Source organism: Acomys minous (assembly GCF_964271855.1).
Source record: "Acomys minous genome assembly, chromosome: 5".
Classification (NCBI taxonomy): Eukaryota; Metazoa; Chordata; class Mammalia; order Rodentia; family Muridae; genus Acomys; species Acomys minous.
In genome coordinates, this window is record NC_140494.1 from 78,468,566 (window position 1) to 78,490,151 (window position 21,586).

Consider the following 21,586-nt stretch of genomic DNA (forward strand, 5'->3'; position numbering starts at 1 on the left):
CTTGCTTTTCTCTAAGACTGGAACTGATTTGTCAGATGTTTACAATCACTTAGCACATCGCAGCAGCAGCACCCACATGGTGCACTCAGAGCTCCTGATTCTGCTACAGTTTACAAGTTTGCCAGCTGTTTCATAAGCTTTCTGTTGACTGCTGGTAAAGCTGAGGCACCCGTTGCTCACCCTCCGGATCTCAGTGGTGAGATCTTACCTCTGCACAGTGGGCGGGCCTCTAGGAATCACTGAATAAAGCTCACAAAGACCTCGCTCGGCTCTGCTTAGGGGGGCATAAGCATCGAGTCACCAGGCGGAGTGGTGTGGCGCCTGGGAGCCAGGCCTGGTTTCACGTTCTTTCTTCTTCTGCCAGAGGCTAGGTATGACGGCAGGACCCTTGGAATTTGGTGTAAAGTCCCTGAGTATGTCTTGAGGTGTTCCCCTGAGGAACTAGGTGTGTGTAAGTACCAATTGAGACTGGGTTTTCAGGAGACCTTGCACCCTAAAACCAGATGCTGTGCGTTTTCAAAGCCTGGGGGAGAGTCTGTGTGGGCCAGATGTTCTTCCTGCCGTGTGGCCACCACCTCTGCCCCTGGCTTGCTGTGTGGGACATTTGTGACAGTTTGCCAGGTACTGGGGTCTTTGGGAGAGACTCTGGAGTCTTAGCAGGTAGCTAGCAGGCTGATAGCAGATGGCGCCTGCAGCTCGACTCCTCTGGGCTGTCCACAGTGTAGGACAGGGACTTTGGGAAGGAAGCTTTGACTTACTGGACCATTTCAATCTTCTGCTGCTGAGGCGGGGTCGGAGTGGGGATGGTGGGGACAGAGGCGGGAGGAAAGGACTCGAGCTCTGCTTTTTCGGAACTCGGCTCCTGCTGGTTCCTCATCACGGGTGAGGGCCAAGCCTGTCCTGTCATGGCACTAGAGCAAAGTTAGGTCTTGTCCTAGCCTCAGTTTCCTCACAGCGGATCCAGGCACATCTAGGTCATAACCTACAGGGTGATTGTGAGGATTCTGTGAGTCCTTTATAAGAATGTTGACATCTACCCAGCAGGTACTCAGTGACTGAAGTCGTTTCTTCTGTTTGTAAACTCCTTTCCTTAGTAACTGGTTTTAAATGTTTAATTGATGTGTGTGAGTGTGCTCACATGTGCACGCGTCCGTGTGCGTGCATGGGTACCTCGCTTGCGTGGAGGTTAAGAATAAAACTCTGTGGAGTTGGGTTTCTCTTTCTACCTTTATATGGGTTGCAGGGATCCAACTCAGGTGGTTAGGCTTGTGTGGCAAGCACCCTTCCCTCCCGAGCCATCTCCAGTAGATGCCCAGGAAACGCTTTCAAGTGAATGACTGACCATTTGATTGGTTCCATAGGAAATGTCTATAGCGTGCTAACGTTGAAAGGGCTAGCTCTGAAGATCGGTCGCTGTCTAGAAACAGATGGGAGTAGAGAGGGGGTGCAGGCGGAGGGGTGTCAGGGAGCCTTGGCAGGAGAGGAACTTAGGCATCTCATCTCAACCCATGCTTTCCCAGTAAACAACTCTTATGCGCACAGCCGTGCCCCAGGTACAAAGGCCTTTTCTAGAGACACCGAGTGCTGGAAGACCTTCTGCTTGTTCTGAGGTGACTGAGAGGAAGTCCAGGTCTGCTGCTTTAGCGAGTAGGGACTCTTCCTATCTTCTGCACGCTGCCACGAGTTACCTATTTCTAGTTAAGGACAATACCGGCCATGTCGTTTACTGCCCTGAGGCTCTAATACTCAGGCTCAACTGACGCCTCCAGGTGAGAGGAGTGGGAGGTGATTGTCGTCTGTCCAGCTCACGGCTGCCGGACTACCAAGCTCACACGTCTGTGTTCCTAACAGCAGCACCCAGGCTGCTGTATATGGGATTTCCTTCTCCCTAGTCACTTGTGGTGGTAGTGTTTGCACCACGAGTGTGCGTGTACACACATACCGTGTGCGTGCGTGTGTACACACATACAGACAAGTTCATGCAAAGCCCCTAATTTGTTTGCCGATGGTTTATTTCATCTGGATATCTGAGGCCTACAGGATGAGTCTGGAGAAGGTGGTACCCAAGGCTTGCAGAACACCCAGGGTGCTAGTGTCTACCTGGGGAAAAGACAGCCCTGCTGCGAGCCATGCTTCATGAGTGAGCACGTGGTCTGGGGCCAGTGCGGCCCAGAGAGAGATGCAGGACATCTGAGGGTAGTGGGCAGAGTTTCAGTCACTGAGGCTGGGGCATGAGTCTGGATGATGTATGTGGCAGTTAATGGTACAAATGGAATGAGGTGGCACACCCAAAGGCAGGGGGAATCTCTGAGTTCAAGGCCAGGCCGGGCTACAGAGACATTTACAGCTACAAAGAGAAACCCTGTTTCAACTCCCCACCCTCACCCCTGCCCCTACCCCCACCACCACCAACAACAAAAAAGCCCCAAACCAAAATGGAGTAATATTGGCCTGGGCTACAAGAGAGACTTGAGAGGGGTGCAGGAGGTGCCAAAGGTATTGCCTGAAAAAAAAAAAACAATCAGCAGAATCAAAGCCTCACCGTGGCTCTGGACCAGCCTAAATGAAAAAGAGCCGTGGCTAGCCTGCAGAGAACAGATTGATTGGCTTTTATTACATGCTGCATTTGACAGATAAAGACACTGGGACCCCAGGGGCAAGGTGCCTGTTCAAGGTCACAGTCTAATGGAGAGGAGGGCCAAGCCTGGATCCTGCCCCTGGCCCCCAGCAGTCACTACAGTAGCAGCTCTCCTGGAGGCAGGAGGTCACCACCTGTGGGAAGTTAGTGTTGTGAATTGGATGAATGAGTTGCCAGGCCAGTTCTTGACCTGGCTGCCTGTCTCCAAGGGAAGTTAGAACACTGGCCTCTGCACGTGGCCTCTCCTCCTGTTAGAGCGGTTGCTATTCACCCAGCAAGGTTTACTGAGTGTTCTCTGTGCGTGCTGTGGGGTTCCTACAGTGGATGAAAGAAGCCAAGGCCCCAGTCCAGTTGAATTGCCTGGCTGCAGGACTTTGTCAGTGTGCTGGTTTCCTAGGGCTACTGGGATAAAGTGCTGCCGAGGCAGTGGCCTGAGCAAGGCAAGTTTACTCTGACCCAGTGTTCAGGCTCTGAGGGAGCCGCCTCCTCCTTCCTTATCCTAATTTGTGGTGGGCTCCTTGGTGTTCCTGGCCTTTGCTGTCATCTGCCGTCACCTGGGCTTCTCCTTACTTCTCTGTGTCAGGGTTTCCCGAGACACAGAACAAGCAGTTAGTGCAGGGCTTAGTTTCGTTATATTAGGGCCGTTCCTTAGAGCTAGAGCCAATACGTGTGTGTGTGTGTGTGTGTGTGTGTGTGTGTGTGTGTGTGTGTACACACACCTAGGCATTTTGTTTATAGGTTTTAAAAGGAAGACATTAATTCTGTGTCCACCACAGATCTACCGCACTTTCCTGACTTTTCACCCACCCACCTCCCCTCACACATGCTACATGCGTGAGGATAAGGCTTGGGTGGCGTGTGTGTGTGTGCGTGGAAAGAGCAAACAAAGCCGATCTGCTGTGAGTTACATGGCCTTCCACTCCCTGGTCCTGTGGGACCTAGCCTATCCATTTCAGAGCGGCGGACACTGTACTGACAATTCAGGTGGGCACTGCCTCAGGTAGATGCTGGAAATGCTGAGGTCAGTGTGCAAATTCAGTTCAGCATCCAAGTTGCAAGTTGCAAAGTCACGGTGCAGCTCCCTTGGTTCGTGGGTCCTGGTTAGCCTTGAAAATGCAGGACGGTCCGTGGAGACCTGTGGAGAGAGAGAGCTGAGCTGCCCTGTGGTCTTGTACATGAGCCCAGGGCCTTCTCTCGTTGTAACTCACAAAGTTCTCATCAAAACAAGTTCCTGTCATTAAAAAGAAGGGAGTCAGGTGGAAGTCTGCTTGGTCGGCCTCAGGCCGGTGCTGAGGAAATAACTCAGAGCTGAAGGGATGCCGTCTCGCCTGACAAGGGATTTCCTCTTGTAGTCTCAGAAGGAAAGGGCCTGACGCTGTGTGAAGGAGGGCTCTGAGGGGTGTGACCATGAGTGAGCCTGCTTCCTTCACTCACAGAGGGGGTCCCAGAGCTCACCCATGCTCAAAGGTTTTCTGCATGGTGCTGCTGCCCAGGCCCCTGTGGAGAACGTGGTTTTAGATGATAATTATGCGTAAATGGAGATAGAAATAGAATTGTCTGTGTCAGGAGCAGCTGCCTGTAGGGAGATACACACTCATTCCCCAGCCCCCCCGCTCTCCTCCCCCCTGTCCCGTCCCCCCCCCACCCCCCCAGAGCACAACACTCTATGGAGTGAAAGTTGTAAACTACCCATGCATTTTGTAAAAGTGTGATTCCTTCTCCTGGGTTGTTTTGGGGTGCCGTTTCTCCTAGCACATCTAAGGGGCTTTCTTAGAAGAATGGCTTTTTAAAAATGCAGTGTTTTTCTACTAGAGACCCACAGGAAGCTGGAGTTGGTGGTGTCCTGTAGAGGCTACAGGGCCAGTGTTGTTCCTGGTTTGTATCTACAGCAAGGACCCTTGTCGCGTAGCCAGATGGCGTTCATGTGTACCTGTGCGTCAGCCTCATCGTGAGCCGTGGGGTGGCTTTTGTCTCTGTCCTGAGCACTCAGTAAATAAGCATCTTTAGTTGGAGCCGGTAGTACTGGATGTGGGCTCTGACAGGTTCTGGGGGCTCCAGGCTTATTGCATGCTATGAGGTCAGAGCTTAGAGTCCCAGATTTGGACCGTAGCACAGAGTGAAATTCTGTCCTCATTCCTGCTGCTTTGGGGAAGTCACTTGGGTCTACTTGCCAGAGCATGGGTGACTCAGAAGCCAGCATTGTCGCTGGAAACCCCACCCTGTCCTGTGGGACAGCACAGAAGTCACATCCTGGAGCTCCCTGCAGAGAGCCTCTCCTGAGCTGGCTGCTTTTGTAGTCTCACCTTTAACCTGCAGGGCCTGGAGTCATCCTCTTTCTCCCTTGGGCCCCTCCCTCCCGATTGGGTGGCTCTTTGGCCTCACCTCATCTAAGTGGGGACCCATCGAGGGTGGGGCTATTCTACCCAGTGGGAACCTGGCATGTCTGGACTCTCCTAGAAGCCATGGCCGGTGTCCCTAGAACTCCATGACAACTCTCCTGCTGCCCGGCCTCCAGGGTTCCTTGCTTCCTAGGCAGTGGTGCTTGGGAGGGAGGCATGCGACAGGAAGCAGGTGGCTGCAGTTGCTCAGCTAATCTCTGTTTTCTCACGTTTCACACAACTTTCTGCCCTTGGCTTGAACAAAGGCCCCTCTGTTTATGGGGATTGTTTTCATAACTCAAGTAAGAAAAAAAAATGGGTCACGACTACAAGATTGTGTATATCTATTACATTGTAAATTTGTTGAGAAATACATTTGTGTAGGAGAAATACTAAAGTGTGGTTATCTCTCTATTGGAACGTTGCATCTTTCTTTTCTTTTCGAGACAGGGTCTCATGTGTGTAAGGCTGGTGTCACACCTGCTGTGTAGCTGAAGGTGACCCTGATCTTCTGGTCCTCCTGCCTCTTCCTGCCTCCTCCTGCCAAGTGCAGGACCTTTGGAATTTGAGTCCTTACTTCAGAGCTTCATGAATGCTGGGCAGCACTCTACCAAACAACAAACATATCAAGCCCAGATATGGTTTCTTTTATGTTGTAGGTGGTAAAAAAAAACATCAATACTGGAGTCAGGTGTGGTGCCTTTAATCCCAGCACTTGGGAGGCAGAGGCAGGTGGATCTCTGTAAGTTCAAGGCTAGCCTGGACTACAGAGTGAGTCCACGACAGCCAAGGCTACACAGAGTAACCCTGTCTCGAAAAACCAAAACGGAAAAAAAAATCAATATTAACAATAAATTGTGACTTAGTAGAATTCAGTAGGTACCAGACATTGTAAGGCATGCCTTTATAATATCTCATGTAATCCTACTACTAAAACTATTTATAACAATATAAGCATTAGCCTATAATTATTATTGTGATAAAGTATAACTAGCACAAAAATTTCCCTTTTAACCTTTCATTTATTTACTTATTTATTTTTTTGTAAGTAGTCCAAACAGGTTTGAACTTGTGATCCTCTTGCCCCTACCACCCAAGTACTGGTTTTATAGGTGTGTGCCATCACTCCTAGCTTTTTTTGGTTTTTTGTTTTTTCAAGACAGGATATCTCTCTGTAGCCTTGGCTGTGCTGGAGTTGCCTCAAAGGTTGGCCTCAAAGTCACAGCGATCTGCCTGCCTCTGAGTGCTGGGATTAAAGCATGCCCACCATGCTCAGCTTTGTTTATTTTTATCTATATGTGTGTCCACAGCTGTCAGATCCTCTAGTGCTGGAGTTACAGGTGGTTGTAAGCTGCCTCATATAAGTGCTGAGAACTGAATTCAAGTCCTCTGGAAGAGCAGGACATGTTCTTAGCCCCTGAGCCATCTCTCCAGCTCCCTACTCCTGACCTTTTCAGCTTTTAATGTATACAGTTCAGGGCCATTAAGTCACTCAGGAAAGTGAGATCCTTTCCCGAACTTGTCATTTTATATTTGAGAAAGCCGAGATTCGAGCAGAGTTACTGACGAAGGTCACAGTAAGTCCCAGAGGACACATTTGAGTGCATCACTGATAGCTACTTACTGGGCTCTCTGGATGGTGGCCGTGGAGTCCCTGGGTCTTACCCTGTGCTTGCCCAGCACCGACTGTACAGAGCATTCACTTGTGTGTGTTTCTCGTGCTACTTGTAGCGTTGGGGTTGTGTGTTGGTCAGGGCTGTGTCGATCAGCCTGGCTTTGTGGAATTGAAGCTGGTGATCATTGTGTCTCTGATGATGCTGAGAAGGCGGAAGTGTACAGGCTGCCTCCTGGGACTCTGTGTGACAGAGTGGCCTGGGGCAGGAGAGTGCCCTGACGCTGAGATATGTGAGCTTAGGTGAGTCTGGGTGATTTCAGAGAGCAAGCATTGAACTTGGGGGTCCAAAGGTTTGTGCCTCAGCCTTCATGCTTGCCTCATTTCCTCCCTCCCTCCCTTATCTTATTTTGAGATAAGGATCTCAAAATATTCCTGTAGCCCAGGTGGCCTCAAACACACTATATAGCCGAGGTTCGCCTTGCACTTCAAATCCTCTGGTCTCTGTGCCTCACGTGTGCCACCATGCCCAGTTCTGTGATGTGATGCTGGAGATGCCCGAGGCCTCGTGCTGGCTTGGTAAAGCACTCTGTGAACCAAGCCACATCTCAGCCCAATGGCCTGGGTTTTGAGTGTCCCGTAAAGAACCTCTCCTGGGCTGGCAGCACAGCTTAGAGCAGAGCAGAGTTGAGTTAGAGGTGCCTGCAGTCGTGCCACGGCGGACACACGTGCACACACATACGTACACAGTAAATACATTTGTAACTTCTCTGCATGGTGGCAGTTACTAGAGCAGAGCACTGGGGGAGAGTGCTGAGTGAACCCCAGGGCTCTCAAGTAGTTTGTGTGATGGGGATTCACAGTGCTTTAGGGCAGTGTTCTGGCTTAAGGCCAGAGAGGAGGACGATTGCTGGGTGGGGAGGGTGCTGAGCCCAGGGGTGGAGGAGGCCATTAGGTCAGAAGGGTTGGGAAGGTGCTGGCCCTGCTTAGCTTTGCTCTGCTTTGCCATTGGCAGGCTGCCTCTGCCCTTGCTCGGCTAGAGAGGTGGAGTATTCCCTTGTGTACCCAGGATTGTGTGCCTACTGCTCCATGCTGGGAGGTTTTACTGCAGCTTACCTTGGCAAGTTCCTTAGAGCCGCTCACCTTCCTCTGTTGACTCTAATTGTCATTTAGATCACCTTGCAGTCCTGTTGCTTGACAGTACTAGAAGCTGTAGCTCCATCTCCGGCTGGCTGGCTTGTTGGAAGCCCAGTCTTGCTTTGTTCTCTGACCCTGTGAGGGGGTGGCTGGGAACTGTGCTCTGTTGCTCTCTCTGTCTCTCTCTGTCTCTGTCTCTCTTTCTCTCACTCCTTCACCCCCCCCCCCCGCCTCTGTGTGTGTGTGTGTGTATGTGTGTGTACGTGTGCATGTAAATATTGCTTTTTTCCTGTGTAGAGGAATTTTAATTTAAAACATGGCTGCTTTGGCAACAGATCACATCCAAAGACCTTCTAGGTCTGTGTGATCTGGCTGGAATACAAACATACCTTTAATCCAGGAGACAGAGGCAAGTAGATCTGAGTTCAAGGCCACCCTGGTATCGAGTCTGTTTCGGGTAAAGAAGAGCTTAGGCCTAGGTGTGGTGGCACACACCTTTAATCCCAGACAATGAAGGTAAAGTTAGTTTGTAGAAGGAAGGAAGCACCCATGTTTGAAAGTGATGTCTCATTGAGAAAATGATGAGGGCTGTAGAGGTGGCTCAGAGTTTAAGAGCCTTGCTCTCTCTCCTCACCTCTCCCCTCCCCCCTCATGTGTGTGGAGTGTGTGTGTGTGTGTGTGTGCGCGCATGTGCATTCAGGTGCTCACCTTGGTAGACCCACTGTGTGCAAGACATTGAAGAACAGCCAGAGAAAAGATGGGGGTTGCTGCCCTAGCGGCCCTAGTTTCATGAGGGAAGCCACAGTTAGGAGGCGGACGGCTTCAGGAGCATGTGCAGGCACGGCCAGAAGGATGATGACCCTTGGTCTGCCTGGGTCATCAATGGTCTGTTTTGCTGGGGAGTCAGAGGGCACGAGCGATTGGCATGCCTTCGCTCACTCTGCTTTCCAGCAACTGTTCACTTCAGCAGTCTGCAGCTGGCTGCCTGTCTCAGCACCTTGAGCTGGCTTTTGAGCCGTCTCTGCTGCATGCTTTATGTGACACAGAGGACAGTCCATGCCAGGCTCTGCTAGAGTCAGCGACCCTGTCTCACTCTCCACTTGGTTTCTGCTTGAGGCTGGTTTGGCGCACTGGAGGTAAGTAGGTCACGGATACCTGTTGGGAACCGAGTGTGGCTGTGCTCCACGGATGTTTAATTTCCACAGAAGATCCAGCTGCCCTCATTTGCCCAGGAGACTGGCCGTAAGCACTCTGCTTGGTGTCAGGGTGTATTTATGGAGTGTGAAGATGCTTGAGTAGGAGACACTAGGACCCTCGGGCCTTCGGAGGAGCAGCAGCAGAGAGGCCTTGGAACCCTTCTGGAAGCAGGGTGGCAGGTGCAGTGGCCTTTCCCTCCTTTCCCAAGTCTTCTGGAAAATCCTTGATCCTCCCGAACTGCATGAAATCATCTGAGAAATCAAGTTTATTTTTGTAGCAACTCACTTTGCGTCTGCTCTAAGCAGTAGCTTAGCTGTTTGTCGCTGATTTGCTGTGTGCTGAGCTTTTTCTGCAGCTTCCCCTCGCCAAACCCTCAGAGCCACCTTGGAAAGCGAGGATTTGCTTTCTCTTCCCCGTGGAGGAACGACTGGGGAGCAGAGCAGAACAGCCGTTTGCTCACATGCCTGTGTGTGGAAACAGTGGAGCCAAATACACCCACACAGGCCTGCTTGTCTTGTATTTGCTGTCCTGGCTTTGTAGACCAGGCTGGCCTTGAACTCAGATACCCTCCTGCCTCTGCCTCTGCCTCCCCAAGCGCTGGGGTTACAGGCGTGCGCGCCACCACGCCCAGCAGGAGTCTAGCCATTTTTGTGTAGTAGTTTTGAAGACTGATACCCTCTGTGGGATGACTACATGGTTGAGGTTTGCGGCCTGTTTTGGCCTTCCTCGGAGGAAGGATGGCTCCAGGGGACCTGCCCACAGGGCCCAGGAGGTACTGTTAGCTGAGTTAGTGTGAGGCTGCGACTCTGTCCACCTTTCATTGACTTTTCTCTTGCTTTGCTGTTTTTCCTGGTGTCCTTACCTAAGCCTCCCGAGTGAGGACGGTGTGAACCCAGTACTGTTCACACTAACGCAGTGTGCTCCGGCCGTCCACCCTTTCAGCCCCTCCTGCCGTCTTGCAGGTTTGAGGAGCAGGTTTGCAGTGCTTGGGTGCTTCATCTTCTTCTCCGGCTTCATCCCCCAAGCTGCTTGCAGAGTCCTGAAAGGAGGATCACTGTTCCATGTTGATTACGCTCTGCATTGATTGGCTTGTTAGAACCTGGAGGCAGTCTGCCCAGGTGTTGCGTTGGCCAGCATTCCTCAGAGCCACTACCATCTGTCCCCATTTTACAGGTGTATTTTTTTGGTAACCCAGCACTTAGACAGCCTGCTTTCTTTATGCTATAGTTTCCTCTAAAAGATTCTTTAGGCTCAGCACACAGCAAGCCGGGTATGAGCAGCTACTACCAACTTGAAACAGAAGCAAAGTAGAAACAGTTATTTTAAAAGATTCTCAAAGTTTTTCCTTAAAAAAAAAAAATCTGAAGATGTGTCTGTTTAAAACCAACGTGTGTTGTCAGTGAGACCGGCTCCTCAGAAGCTGCCTGGGGTTTGCTGGTACCAGCAGTCGGCTCCATCAGGAGCAGCCATCCCCTCCCAGCATTTCCTGGTTTTGTGAATGGGGTCTGGCTGCATACCCTTGCTGTGTCATATCCTATACATTATAGTAATAACATGCTCAAGAAGCAATGGTGAGCTACAAATGAGACTGTGTATGGGAATCATAGGACCCAACTAGTGCGTTGCTGTTTGTCTTTGGTTTTCCACCAGCTTCTCTTAGAAAAGTCACCAGCTGAGACCTGAGGCCTTCTCCTTTCCCTGAGGGGAGTGGGAGCCATCTACTCTGCCAGCGTTTGCAGGGCAGTGTCTGCGTGCAACCTTGATTTCATGGCCGGTTCTATTTGTTACGGATAGCCGTCGTTATCAACTTGACACACCTGGGAAGAAAAAGAACCTCAGCTGAAGAATTTCCTCCACTGTGTCAGCCTGCAGCACCTTCCCGAGGCAGGTAGCCTGGCCTGTTTAAGGAAGATGGCTGGCCATGAGCCTCGAGCCTTCTCCATAGCCTCAGCTTGAAGGCCCTGCCTTGAGTCTCTGCCTTGGGTTCTTGGATGATACACTGTAACTTGTAAGGTGAAACAAACCTTTCCCCTTTAAGCCATTTTTAGTCATTGTGTTTATCACAACAATAGGGCGAAGACTAGAATTCCTGTTCTTTTTGGTTTGGGGGTTGTGCTTTCAGCTGCCAGGACCTTCAGTTCAAGGAAACCATGGTAGCCACATGATTGAAGGTCTTCAGCCTTCAGGCCAGGGCTTGAAGAGTGAAGTGACAAGCGAGAAATAGATAATTTTATTTTATTTTTTTAAATTTTAGATGTGTGAGTGTTTGTTTTGCTTGCATGACTCTATATCATGTGTGCAGTACATGGGGAGGCCACTAGAGGGCATCATCAGATGCACTGACTGCAGTTATAGACAGTTGGAAGCCGCCATATATGTGTTGGGACTCAAACCCAGGTCCTGCGGAAAAGCAGCCAGTGCTCCTAACTGCTGAGTCATCTTGTTGGCCTCAGTTTATTTATTCTTTGACACAGGTTCTTACTCTATAGCTGAGGTTGGCCTTTGAACTCATGGTGATCCTCCTGCATCAGTCTCCTGACTGCTTGGATTACAGACGTGAGACAACATGACAGGCAAAACGGCATTGTAGAAACAGCCTTTTAAGCATGCACACTGGTCACCTGCACCTTGATTAAGCATGTGCATTGGTCACCCTGCACCTTGAACTCTGCCACTTCCTGACTAGTCATCACGAGATCACTTTAAAAGCCCTTTGGCCTCTTTTCAAAGCAACTCCCACACAGTGAGCAGATTTATTCTTACCTTTCCTACTGTCTAGTGAGAACTCCCCCGAGACCACTCACCCTTCTCTCTTTTACTCTAGGCAAGTACAGGGAGCCAGGAAACCAACCCACAGTGTCTAGCCTCTGGGTTTCAGTGCTGTATATATATCTGCCATGTGGTCTTGAGTTAACTCCCTTTAACTCAGGGAAACTCACACTCCTTCAGGGCAGAGAGGCCTCACATCCTGAGCCTGCCTCAGCCGAGGGCCACACTCTTCCCACAGAGGGTGGGTCTCAGAGGGATGGTGGTGGAGGTGGTAACTTTTGAGTCTTAATTAATTGTAAAGGAGACCGTTTGCAAGCATAGTCTTCTGTGAGAGAACTGCAGCGGGGCGCAGGGCCGTGTGTCGCAGTCTATGACGGTCCCTCCTTTAACGCCCTAAACTTCTGTTACCCACCGGCGCCCATCAGCTGCCTGTGTGCCTGCCCAGCTGATTTGGCGGGTCTGTCTGGGAAACTCCTTATTGCGGGAAGAACAGCCAGAGAAGTGTCCAGGTCAATTTGCAGAGTGGGGCTCCCACGAGGGACCAGAAAGCGTGTCATAGCTTAGCTTGATGACTAAAGAAAGCAGGAAAATGGTGCGAGCTGGAACTACCACCTCTGATATGGGGATTTAGGCCTCAGCTAGGGCACAGCTGACATGCAGGGACCGCCCTGTCTGTCAGAAGACGCATCCTCCAACCAGGGAAGAGTAGGCAGATGCTGCAGAGGAGATAGGGGAGTCACAGCACACTTGTGTTCTTGTGAGGGCTCACTCATGTTTCCCAGGAATCGTTTCTTCCCTAGCTCACCTGCATTTCCTCACTCCCTGGGGCTTTTTGCTTCCTGGACCCCTCATTGGCCCTTCCACATGATGCTTCACGTTGGGGAATCTGCCCATTGTCATTTTATTTTACAGACTCACTTACTGATGCCTCAGAGGGCAAAGGCTACAGTGAGGAGTGTGTGGCAGTTAAGAGCTTGGGCTGTGACGCTTGAGAAACCCGTGTACGGGTTCTCACGTGACTTAGGATAACCGCTCCGTCTTGAAGCTGGCTGTGAGAACAGTGCCTAGCTCAGAGACACTGGCGATGAGCTGAGCTGGCTCAAGCCACAAGCCTTTGGCCCAGGGCCTGACATCTGTAAGCACCAGCTGTTGTCCTTTGGTTTTGTGATGATGTGACTCACTCTGGGTTTCAGGGTGCAGCTGGGGCCACGCCACCCCTGAGGAGGCCCCCTTCCAGAACTCTCTACCTGGACTTGAAGGTTGATCTGTGGTTAGGCTGTGGCCACGAAGGGAAGAGCTGTTGCAGAGGAGCAGGTGTGTGGTGAGGAAATGTCCTGGTTTTGCACTTTAGGGAGAACAGAATATCAGCCAGGAGCCTGACGCTTCCTATTTTCTACAGCAGGGCAGCGGTTGTCAGGGGAACCGGGTGGCTTTGTACCCAGCCCAGAGGGTGTTTCAGTGCGCTCTCTGGTTCTGGCAAACACAGGGTTCCGAGGTCATTCTCTGGGCCTTAGCAGCTCTCAGTGTACCAAGGCCACAGCGAACCACCCAAACATACTCCCATGGGGCTTGGGGAAGGTGCATGTGCAGGGTTTCAGGGTTCAGCCCTTGTTTTCAAGCCTGGATCTCCTTGGCTCTGTAGCTTAGCCTTGGGTGTCATGAACTTTCCCCCCTAAAGTTAAAAGAGAAAGAGTTCTGTGTGTGTGTGTGTTTGTGTTTGTGTGCGTGCATGCACATGTATGTGGAGAACTAGCCAATCACAGGCAGCTTCTCCTTGAAGTTTAACTGAAATAGTATCTCCTCCCCACTCTGGGAAGCATCATAGTGTTCCTGCAGACAAGCTGGGGGTTAAGCTTGCAAACTTTTAGCCAGTCTAAGACTCCGGACTCCCACTCTGTGATTTGGGTGAGTGCTTTTTTGTCTTTTCTTGTTCCATTTGCATTTGTGTGTGTGTGTGTGTGTGTGTGTGTGTGTGTATACACATGAGCGTTCATGAATATAGAAGGCCGAGATGGGTGTTGGGTGGGAGTCACCCCTGACCAATCTTCAACCTTATTCCTTGAGCAGGGCTCTCTGGTATGACTAGTCTTGCAGGCCAGCTTATGGACTACCACAGCCAGCTGGCATTTACATGGGCTCAGGGGAATCTGAACTCGGGTCACACTTGGTGGCAAGAATTTTAGCTGCTGGGTGATCTGTCCCCAGCCCCCCTGTCAGGTCCAACGAAAACTCCATTTCCAGAGATTCTGGTGGTCAGAAAGAAGGCAGCTTTCCTCAGGAATGCATGAAAAGGGTTCCCTTTACCAAGGGAGCCGTTGTCCTTATCAGTGGCAGAAGGGACAAATGGCTGTCTGCCTTGACTATTAGCACACTAAAGGTATGCTGGCCTCTAGGCTCCCTCAGTGTCACAAGTACCCGATACATATTTCAGAGTCCATGCTGGCCTCCTGGCTCCTTGCCCCTAAGCTTTTGTGACTCACGGGCCTCGCTCCCCCAGCGCCTCATCCTCCTTATCATCCTGCTGTCTTGGCTATGCACTCTCCTGGTCCTTTCTGTGCCTTCACCTTTCTTCTCCACCTCCTCTTCTTTGCTCCTGCTTCTTTCCTGGCCAGGCCCAGTGTGTGCTGGCCAGGTACAGTCTGCTGCTTTTCCTCTCTGCTCTGGATTCTTTCTGATGCCCCCGGCTGTACTCACCCTCATATTCACAATAAACACTTTCCCCTTAAACATGCCAAGGGGTTATCAGTTTATGCACTTTCTTTAGCATCTTCTCTATGAAACCAGGGTGTTGTCCATCCGCTGTGGGTACCTGCTGCCTCACACATTCTGTGTCTCACTGCCAGTGCCTTGCTTCCTTTGAGGTTGAGTGGCGTGGTGGTGCTGGTTGCAGCATTGCAGCGGGGGTGGGGGAGTGTGGGTGTGGGGGGCTCCCCTCTGATCACCCTTGTTTTTTCTTATCTCAATTTAAACTCACAGTGTCTTTCTCTTTTCCTGGCTGTGTGGAGACACCTCTTGTATCTGCTTTTTTTTTTTTTTTGCTAGCACGTTCTGACGCTTGGCTGGCCTGATGTGCGCGTGTCAAGTCTCAGCTCGGCAGAGTCTCGCACCTCGAGGAGGTTACAAATGAGGGTGATCCCGTTGCCTTGCTGTTGGCTTTTGCATCTCGCCTGTCTTTCTCCCTGTGCTTTCTTGGGAGAGCCCCTCATTAGAAAGGAGTGGCTTTCCTGATGCACAGTCCATCGCTCTTCCTTGTTTACTCCCAGCCTCCAGTTGGAAAGAGCTTGCCAGAGTCAGTCTTGTGTGACTTTATGTTTTACGTGTGTGCTCCTTTTATCAGCCCCACCATTTGCAGACTGGGTCTCTCACCGCCATCGTACCTCAGGCTTATCTCCCGGCTCTGCTGGACAGGGAGGCACAATGAATTAATTGAGTTGTTTTCGTCCTACTTGCCGCCTCACTGAACACCTGCATGGTGACGGCTGCCAGCTCCCCTGCCTGTGACCTGATTGGCCAGCTGTCCCCGCCATGTTAGTTAGCTTCTTGCTGCTCCCAGAAATATCAGTTTTGTCTTTTGAAGTCACTCGACTGTGTCGTTGTTCATTTAAAGGGCGCGCCGCGTGATCTTTTGGTACCACCCTGCGCTCCCACCTTGCTGTCATCTCTGTGATCACAGAGCTGCTCAGAGATGTAGGTGTAAGTGTGCTCCGCATGGGTACCCATGCTTGCCTGCCTTTCCCGTGGCTTCGTTTGGACCCTGTCTTCCTTAAGCTGCTGTTGCTGCCTCTGGAGAGGTGCAGCCACTGATGGGTCTTGATATTTGAGGTTCGTATTATTCCAAGGACAAATGCGGTTTTACCAAGAGCAAGAATGTGGGCAGAGACTGAAGACAACCTAACCACAGAGCTTGTTCCTCTTGGCAGCCCGTGCTTGTCCCTTGCTGGTTTTCCTTGGCTGAAGTGTCCCAGAGCCTGCTTTGTGGTTCCTGGGAAAGCTATGGCTTACGTGATGTTTTGCTGCTTAAAAAAAAAAAAAACCCCAGGTGAACTCTTTGGTTATGTGGCCCAGGAGTGGTATTGTTGGGCCATGTAATAGTTCTGTATTTACATTTTCGAGAAGCATCCTGTGCTGGCTTGAATGAGAACGGCACTCCTGGCCTCACTGGTTTCAGTTCTTGGTCCTCAGTTAGTGGAACTCTTGGGGGCAGGGTGAGAGGCTGTGGCCTTGTTGGAGTGAGTGTGGCCTTCCGGGGGAGGTGTGTTACCGAGGGTGGGTTTTGAGGTTTCAAAACTCCAGGCCCAGTCTCATCCCCTCTCTGCCTGTGGATCAGGTGTAAGGTGTCAGCGCCTTCCCCAGTGCCACACCTGGCGCCGCCATGCTCCTCACCATCACGGTGATGGCCTCACTCTCTGAAACTGTCAGATAGCTTCCGATCGAATGCTTCATTCTATAAGTTGCCTTGGTCATGGGGTCTCTTCACAGCAACAGAGCAGTAACTAAGATACCTCCATATTTTATTTTCATAATAGCTATTTTGGGCTACACCCCTACTAGCAGTGAAAGCGCTCTTGCCTCACCTTATTTGAAAAAACAAAATCAGACAGGCAGCTGTACATATGTTCATGGGATTTACAGTGGCCTCACAGGCTCTTGGGTGAGGCCCTTACTCTGGCTGCAAGAAGGAAGTGTGGAATTGGTTGGCAAGGCTGGCATCCTGGCTCGTCGGTGCCGTGGGCAAATTAGTTTGGAAAGTGGTCTTTGCCCTCCCAGCATGTTTAAAGAAGTCCTAAAATTAGCGTGTCCCGTTTGAGTTGTCAGAGAGAATGGTGCGAAGTGCAGCACGTGCTGCAAGTACGGAACAGACGTCCGTCGTTACATCCGGTTATGAGGAGAGAACATGCCGAGCCTGGGCACGAGCAAACGCTGGGGACCTAGGGTGGACATTAGCCATCCACTAAGGGTTAGTTTAGTCCTTGGAGAAAAGGGTAAAAACTGCCCTGTTTTCTAGACCTCTAGGAGTCACCATAGTCATGTGACAGAAGTCATGACCGGAAGTCATGTGACTTCTGGAGTAAATTCTCCAGAAGTGATTAGGCCAAACAGAAGAGCCAGGCATGCAGCAGTTACAGGAGCAGGGAGCCCGGCATGGAGGCCCCTGTCTGTTCCTGGCCCTGGGGAGATGGAGCAGGAGACTCCAGAGTTCAAGGCTGGGCTGTGGTTCTATGTTTAAAAGAGGAGGGGAAATCCAAGAAAGGAAGCAAGGATGGGGAGTGCCTTGGTCTCTCTTCCCAAGGGGCTCTCAGCTCTCACGCAGCCCCGCCCCCCGCAGCTAAACACCCACAGATACCCACACACGCCCACTCTTGTTCTTTTACACACACAGCCAGCAATATAGACACTCACCCATACACACCCCATTTCTCTCTCTCTACACACACACACACACACACACACACACACACACACACACACACACACACCTACCCTTACTGCCTGGCCCTCGTAGACCCTACAGCATATTGAGGCCTGAGGAAGGTTCCCTTGATCCGTGGTGAAGGAGAGGGTGGTGAAGGCGGGAGGCCTGAATCTACATTCACGGATAAAGAAACAGGTTTGCTTTCTTCATGGTCAGTCCGCACTGGTGGAACGGGCTGTCTGGTTTTGGGATACCGTTTGTCTGTCGACGAGTCCACTCTGCCTTCTCACCTCATTCTTTGCGGACGTCCCGCCTGCTGTCTTGTGGAATGTTGGCCGCTTACCACCAGTTCATGATAGTCCAGCGTCTCCCCGTTAGATCTGCTGCAGAGGAGACTTCAGCGGGGAGCGAGGTTTATCAGGGAGTGTGCAGATTTTGGTATTTCATCCTGCCAGCTACATCCTTTCCTTCGCCCCAGCTAACCAGAACTTTTTCTTCTGTGGCTTACACACACAAGAGTTGTAGGCAGTAAACAATGTGACCTTTAGCGACTCCCGGGGCTTGCCTTGTTCATCGTGACTATAACAGGAGATGAGAGGGTACTTCAGATTCCAGGATTGTTTTACTAACTGCCTGGCACTAATGAGTCCTCCGTCCTGAATATCATTAATTTTCTAAACAAATTGTGCTGTGGGCAACAGTTAACCTTTCAAGTTGTAACCCTGGAGTTGCTTGACCTGACCTATCTGTGTGTTTGTAGGAAATGGACGAGTGGCTCTTGATAAATTATGGGCTTTTCTGAGCCTAAAGATGGCTTTTTTTCCCCCCTGAGTTAATTATGTCCTGGGGGGCAGAGAATGCCTTCTCCATGTCAGACATGGTGTTCTTCGTGTCTCTGTAAAAAGGATAATGGTGCTAAGATTTCAGAATAATTTCATGTGGAGTTGGCTTTGAGTTAAGTCGCTTCCGTTTGAGAGCCGGCACACGTGCTTACTCGGCAGCCTTGTTCTGAGTGTCATTGTGTCACCAGTTCAGTGGCTCTGGCTGAGGATGACAGGAGGTGACGTTGGTCTTTAGCTGTGCAGCGATGCTTAACACTTGTAACCCCTACTTAAAAAACAAAAACAAAAACACGGTGGCTTCAGGAACAACAGAAGGGTGTGAGTCTAGAAATTGTGCATCTGAATGCAATATTTAGCACCTAATCAATTAGTCATTGTAAAAATTAGCCCCTTGCTGCTGGGTGCCGCTCTGTGCAGGGTGACAGTGATAAGGGGGAAACACAGTCTCCCTGTGATGCCACAGCTGAGCTTACTCCTTCTTCGGGGTTCTCCAGTCTAATCCTTCTTCAGGGTTCCCCAGTCTAATGGTACCACCACCACTCCAGACACTTCTGAGCATTTCACCCTTTCCTGTCTGTCACCAATGCCCCAGAGCTCACCAAGCCCTGTGGGCCCTGCTGCCCTCACTCATCCTCTGGCTCCAAGCCAGCGTCTCAAAGCTTAGGTCATCACACTTGCTAGTAGATTCTGAAATCAGCTTTTCAGAGACACAGGAAGAAAACCGTGGAATGGAAGATGTTGAAGGTTCTGCATGTAGCAAGGCAGATTTAGTTGGTCAGACTCACGTGGAACGGTGGCTTCGTAAACCAAGGCTGACACCTGCAAGGGCTTTGCTTGCACTAACCCTTCTGTCCCCAGCAACAGCCTAGAGCATGCTGCATTAGCATTGTCACTGGTTTACAGTTGGTCAAACAGTCTCAGGACCATGAAAAGCTGGCCCAGGGTTACAGGTAATGCCACCATTCCAGTGCAGTGTGGTGTGTGTGTGTGTGTGTGTGTATGTGTGTGTGTGTGCGCTCGCGCGTGCGTGTGTGAGTGTGCCTGTGTGTGTCCATGCCTTGTGTGTGTGTGCCTGTGTGTGTGTGTGTGTCTGTGTGTGTATGCATACTCTTGGGTGTAAAGCATCCTACTCGAAGGTTGCCATTAAATAAAGGTTGCAAGGGTTCTGTGTGACAGAGGCCCGTATGTCCACAGATTGGGCAGTGTCTTCCTTCGGGGGACTCTAAAGAGCCCGTTGACTTCAGGGATCTGTGTAGTCGTCTCATGGCCTCGATCCTCTGGTCTCCACCTGCTTCCCCTCTCCTCTCTGCTGACATCTTTCTTCCTCATTGGTAGCCTTCGTAAACCAAGGCTAACACCGGCAAGGGCTTTGCTTGCACTAACCCTTCTGCACCTAGATAAACCAGGCTCTGCAAGACCTCTCAAGGCCATTGTGTCATACTGGTGACCTCAGACTTGGACCTCTTGGTGGGCCCACAGTTGCCACCATTACTAGTTGGCTATGCTTAAAACAGCCGTAAGGAAAGTTTCCTGTTCACTTAATGTCTATCTGTGGCACCGGGGCAAAGGCTGGTTCACATACCCTGTCCTGAGGACAGCACCCTCATGCCAAGGAGATACTTACTGGCTGATCTGTTATCTGGGGGAGGAGAAGAAGAGAGAAGAGGCAAGTTGATCATTTCTGTCAAAATAGTCTTTAATCTTCCTGCCTCACTTTCCCAGGATCCATGTAATCGAGTTTCATCTGTTTATTTACTGGACTGCCAACATCTACCCTACCTGGTTGGTGAGCAGCTGACCCACATCCACTGGGGAAAGCATGTGGGGATTGGGGAAAGTCCCTGACCTCTGATCAGGAGAGCAGTTCAGATCTGGGGAGATGGCTCAGCTGGGCAAGTGCCTGCTGTGCAATCATGAGGGCGGGAGGTTGAATTCTAGTTCCCACATAACAAAGGCAGATCTCTGTGCTGAGCTCTGGGTGAAAAATAAGAGACCATGTCTCAAAACCAAGGTAGAGGCTAACTGAGGAAGACACCTGAGGGTCACCATTGGCTTCTGCATGCACGTGTACACACACACACACACACACACACACACACACACACACACACACAATAGCAAGTGAGCAGTGGGCCAGGGGGATGGTAACAGCTGGCGGTTCACAGCTAGGTGATCCTGACACAGCGGAGGGAACAGCTCACAGCTAGGTGATCCTGACACAGCGGAGGGAACAGCTCACAGCTAGGTGATCCTGACACAGCGGAGGGAACAGCTCACAGCTAGGTGATCCTGACACAGCGGAGGGAACAGCTCACAGCCAGGTGATCCTGACACAGCAGAGGGAACAGCTCACAGCTAGGTGATCCTGACACAGCGGAGGGAACAGCTCACAGCTAGGTGATCCTGACACAGCGGAGGGAACAGCTCACAGCTAGGTGATCCTGACACAGCGGAGGGAACAGCTCACAGCTAGGTGATCTGACACAGCGGAGGGAACAGCTCACAGCTAGGTGATCCTGACACAGCGGAGGGAACAGCTCACAGCTAGGTGATCCTGACACAGCGGAGGGAACAGCTCACAGCTAGGTGATCCTGACACAGCGGAGGGAACAGCTCACAGCTAGGTGATCCTGACACAGCGGAGGGAACCAGGTATGAGTGGTGCCCGACATTAGCCATCCTGTTGTCCAGGAAGCCATTTGTTTCCTTAACCTTTCCTCTCTTGCATCTCCTGCTGGGCAGACTGCCTTTATGATGCAGGCTGCCTGGCACCAGAGAGGCCACATAGACTCAGGCCTTGATCAAGGGCACCTCCCATCAACTGGGATGTATGATCCTGGCCAAACCCGTTCAAAGTCCCTCTCCGTATCTAAGATGTCAGTGAATTTCGAAACCTTGACAGTTGGCCTTGGTGAGCCCTGTGGCCTGTAATAGGTGTTGACGGGAGAACCCTGGATTCTGCTCTGGCCCTGAAGTAGAAGCTGCAGTGATAAGCTCAGGTTTGCTTGCCAGCCGGCTATGACGTCTCTGCCCACCATCCTAAAAGAGGTGATGGACCCCTCACCATGAGCCCCAGTCAGCTTGAACAAGTTGCTGTTAGTTGTTTTCTCTCAGTAGCTTTTGTGACCTCGCAGGTAGCTTTGTAAGCTGCTGGAGAGTGAGTTTGCTCCATGCGCTCTGGGTCAGAGTAGCAGATACTTCCCAGAGGACATGCTTGCTCAGGAGGTCAGCAGACCTGGCTCTGCAGGGCTCCCCTTCACGTTGAAAATGCTCCCTCTCTGTTGCTCCTCTCCTCTCTCCAGCAGCGGGGTGCAGTGTGTGGTGACTGGCTGGAGCCCACGAGGCCGGTGTCCTCTCCTCACTTTTGAACAGGGTCTCCCTCTGTAGCCCAGGTTAGCCTGTAGCTCTCAGAGGTCCCACTGCTCATCCTCCTGAGAGTCAAGACTGCAGCTGTGTGCTTTCTTCTCTTTCCTGCCGCAGTTGACTGCTCTTTCCTGGCTTCTGTAGTTTTACTTTCCAGACGTGCCTGAGATGCATCTTAAGACATTAACACCTTACTTTTTGTTTGCCATGATTTTATTCACTTTCCAGGATTTTATT

At 51.0% G+C, this 21,586-nt stretch overlaps 1 protein-coding gene across 5 annotated transcripts in view; it reads left to right on the plus strand.

The window, feature by feature from the left end:
- SMCO4 (single-pass membrane protein with coiled-coil domains 4) overlaps window positions 1-21,586 on the plus strand; it is a 55,217-nt gene that overhangs the window by 6,961 nt on the left and 26,670 nt on the right. The window contains exon 1 of one of the 5 annotated variants that reach the window (XM_084783778.1): window positions 8,731-8,901. The exons of 2 other annotated variants lie outside the window; for them this stretch is intronic. In XM_084783778.1, the coding sequence (XP_084639904.1) occupies window positions 8,822-8,901 (80 nt within the window). In that variant the 5' untranslated portion in view covers window positions 8,731-8,821. Of the gene's footprint in view, window positions 1-8,730; window positions 8,902-9,055; window positions 9,142-10,679; window positions 10,847-21,586 lie in introns of those variants that run through there. 2 more of the 5 variants (XR_014779588.1, XR_014779589.1) reach the window with 2 other exon arrangements.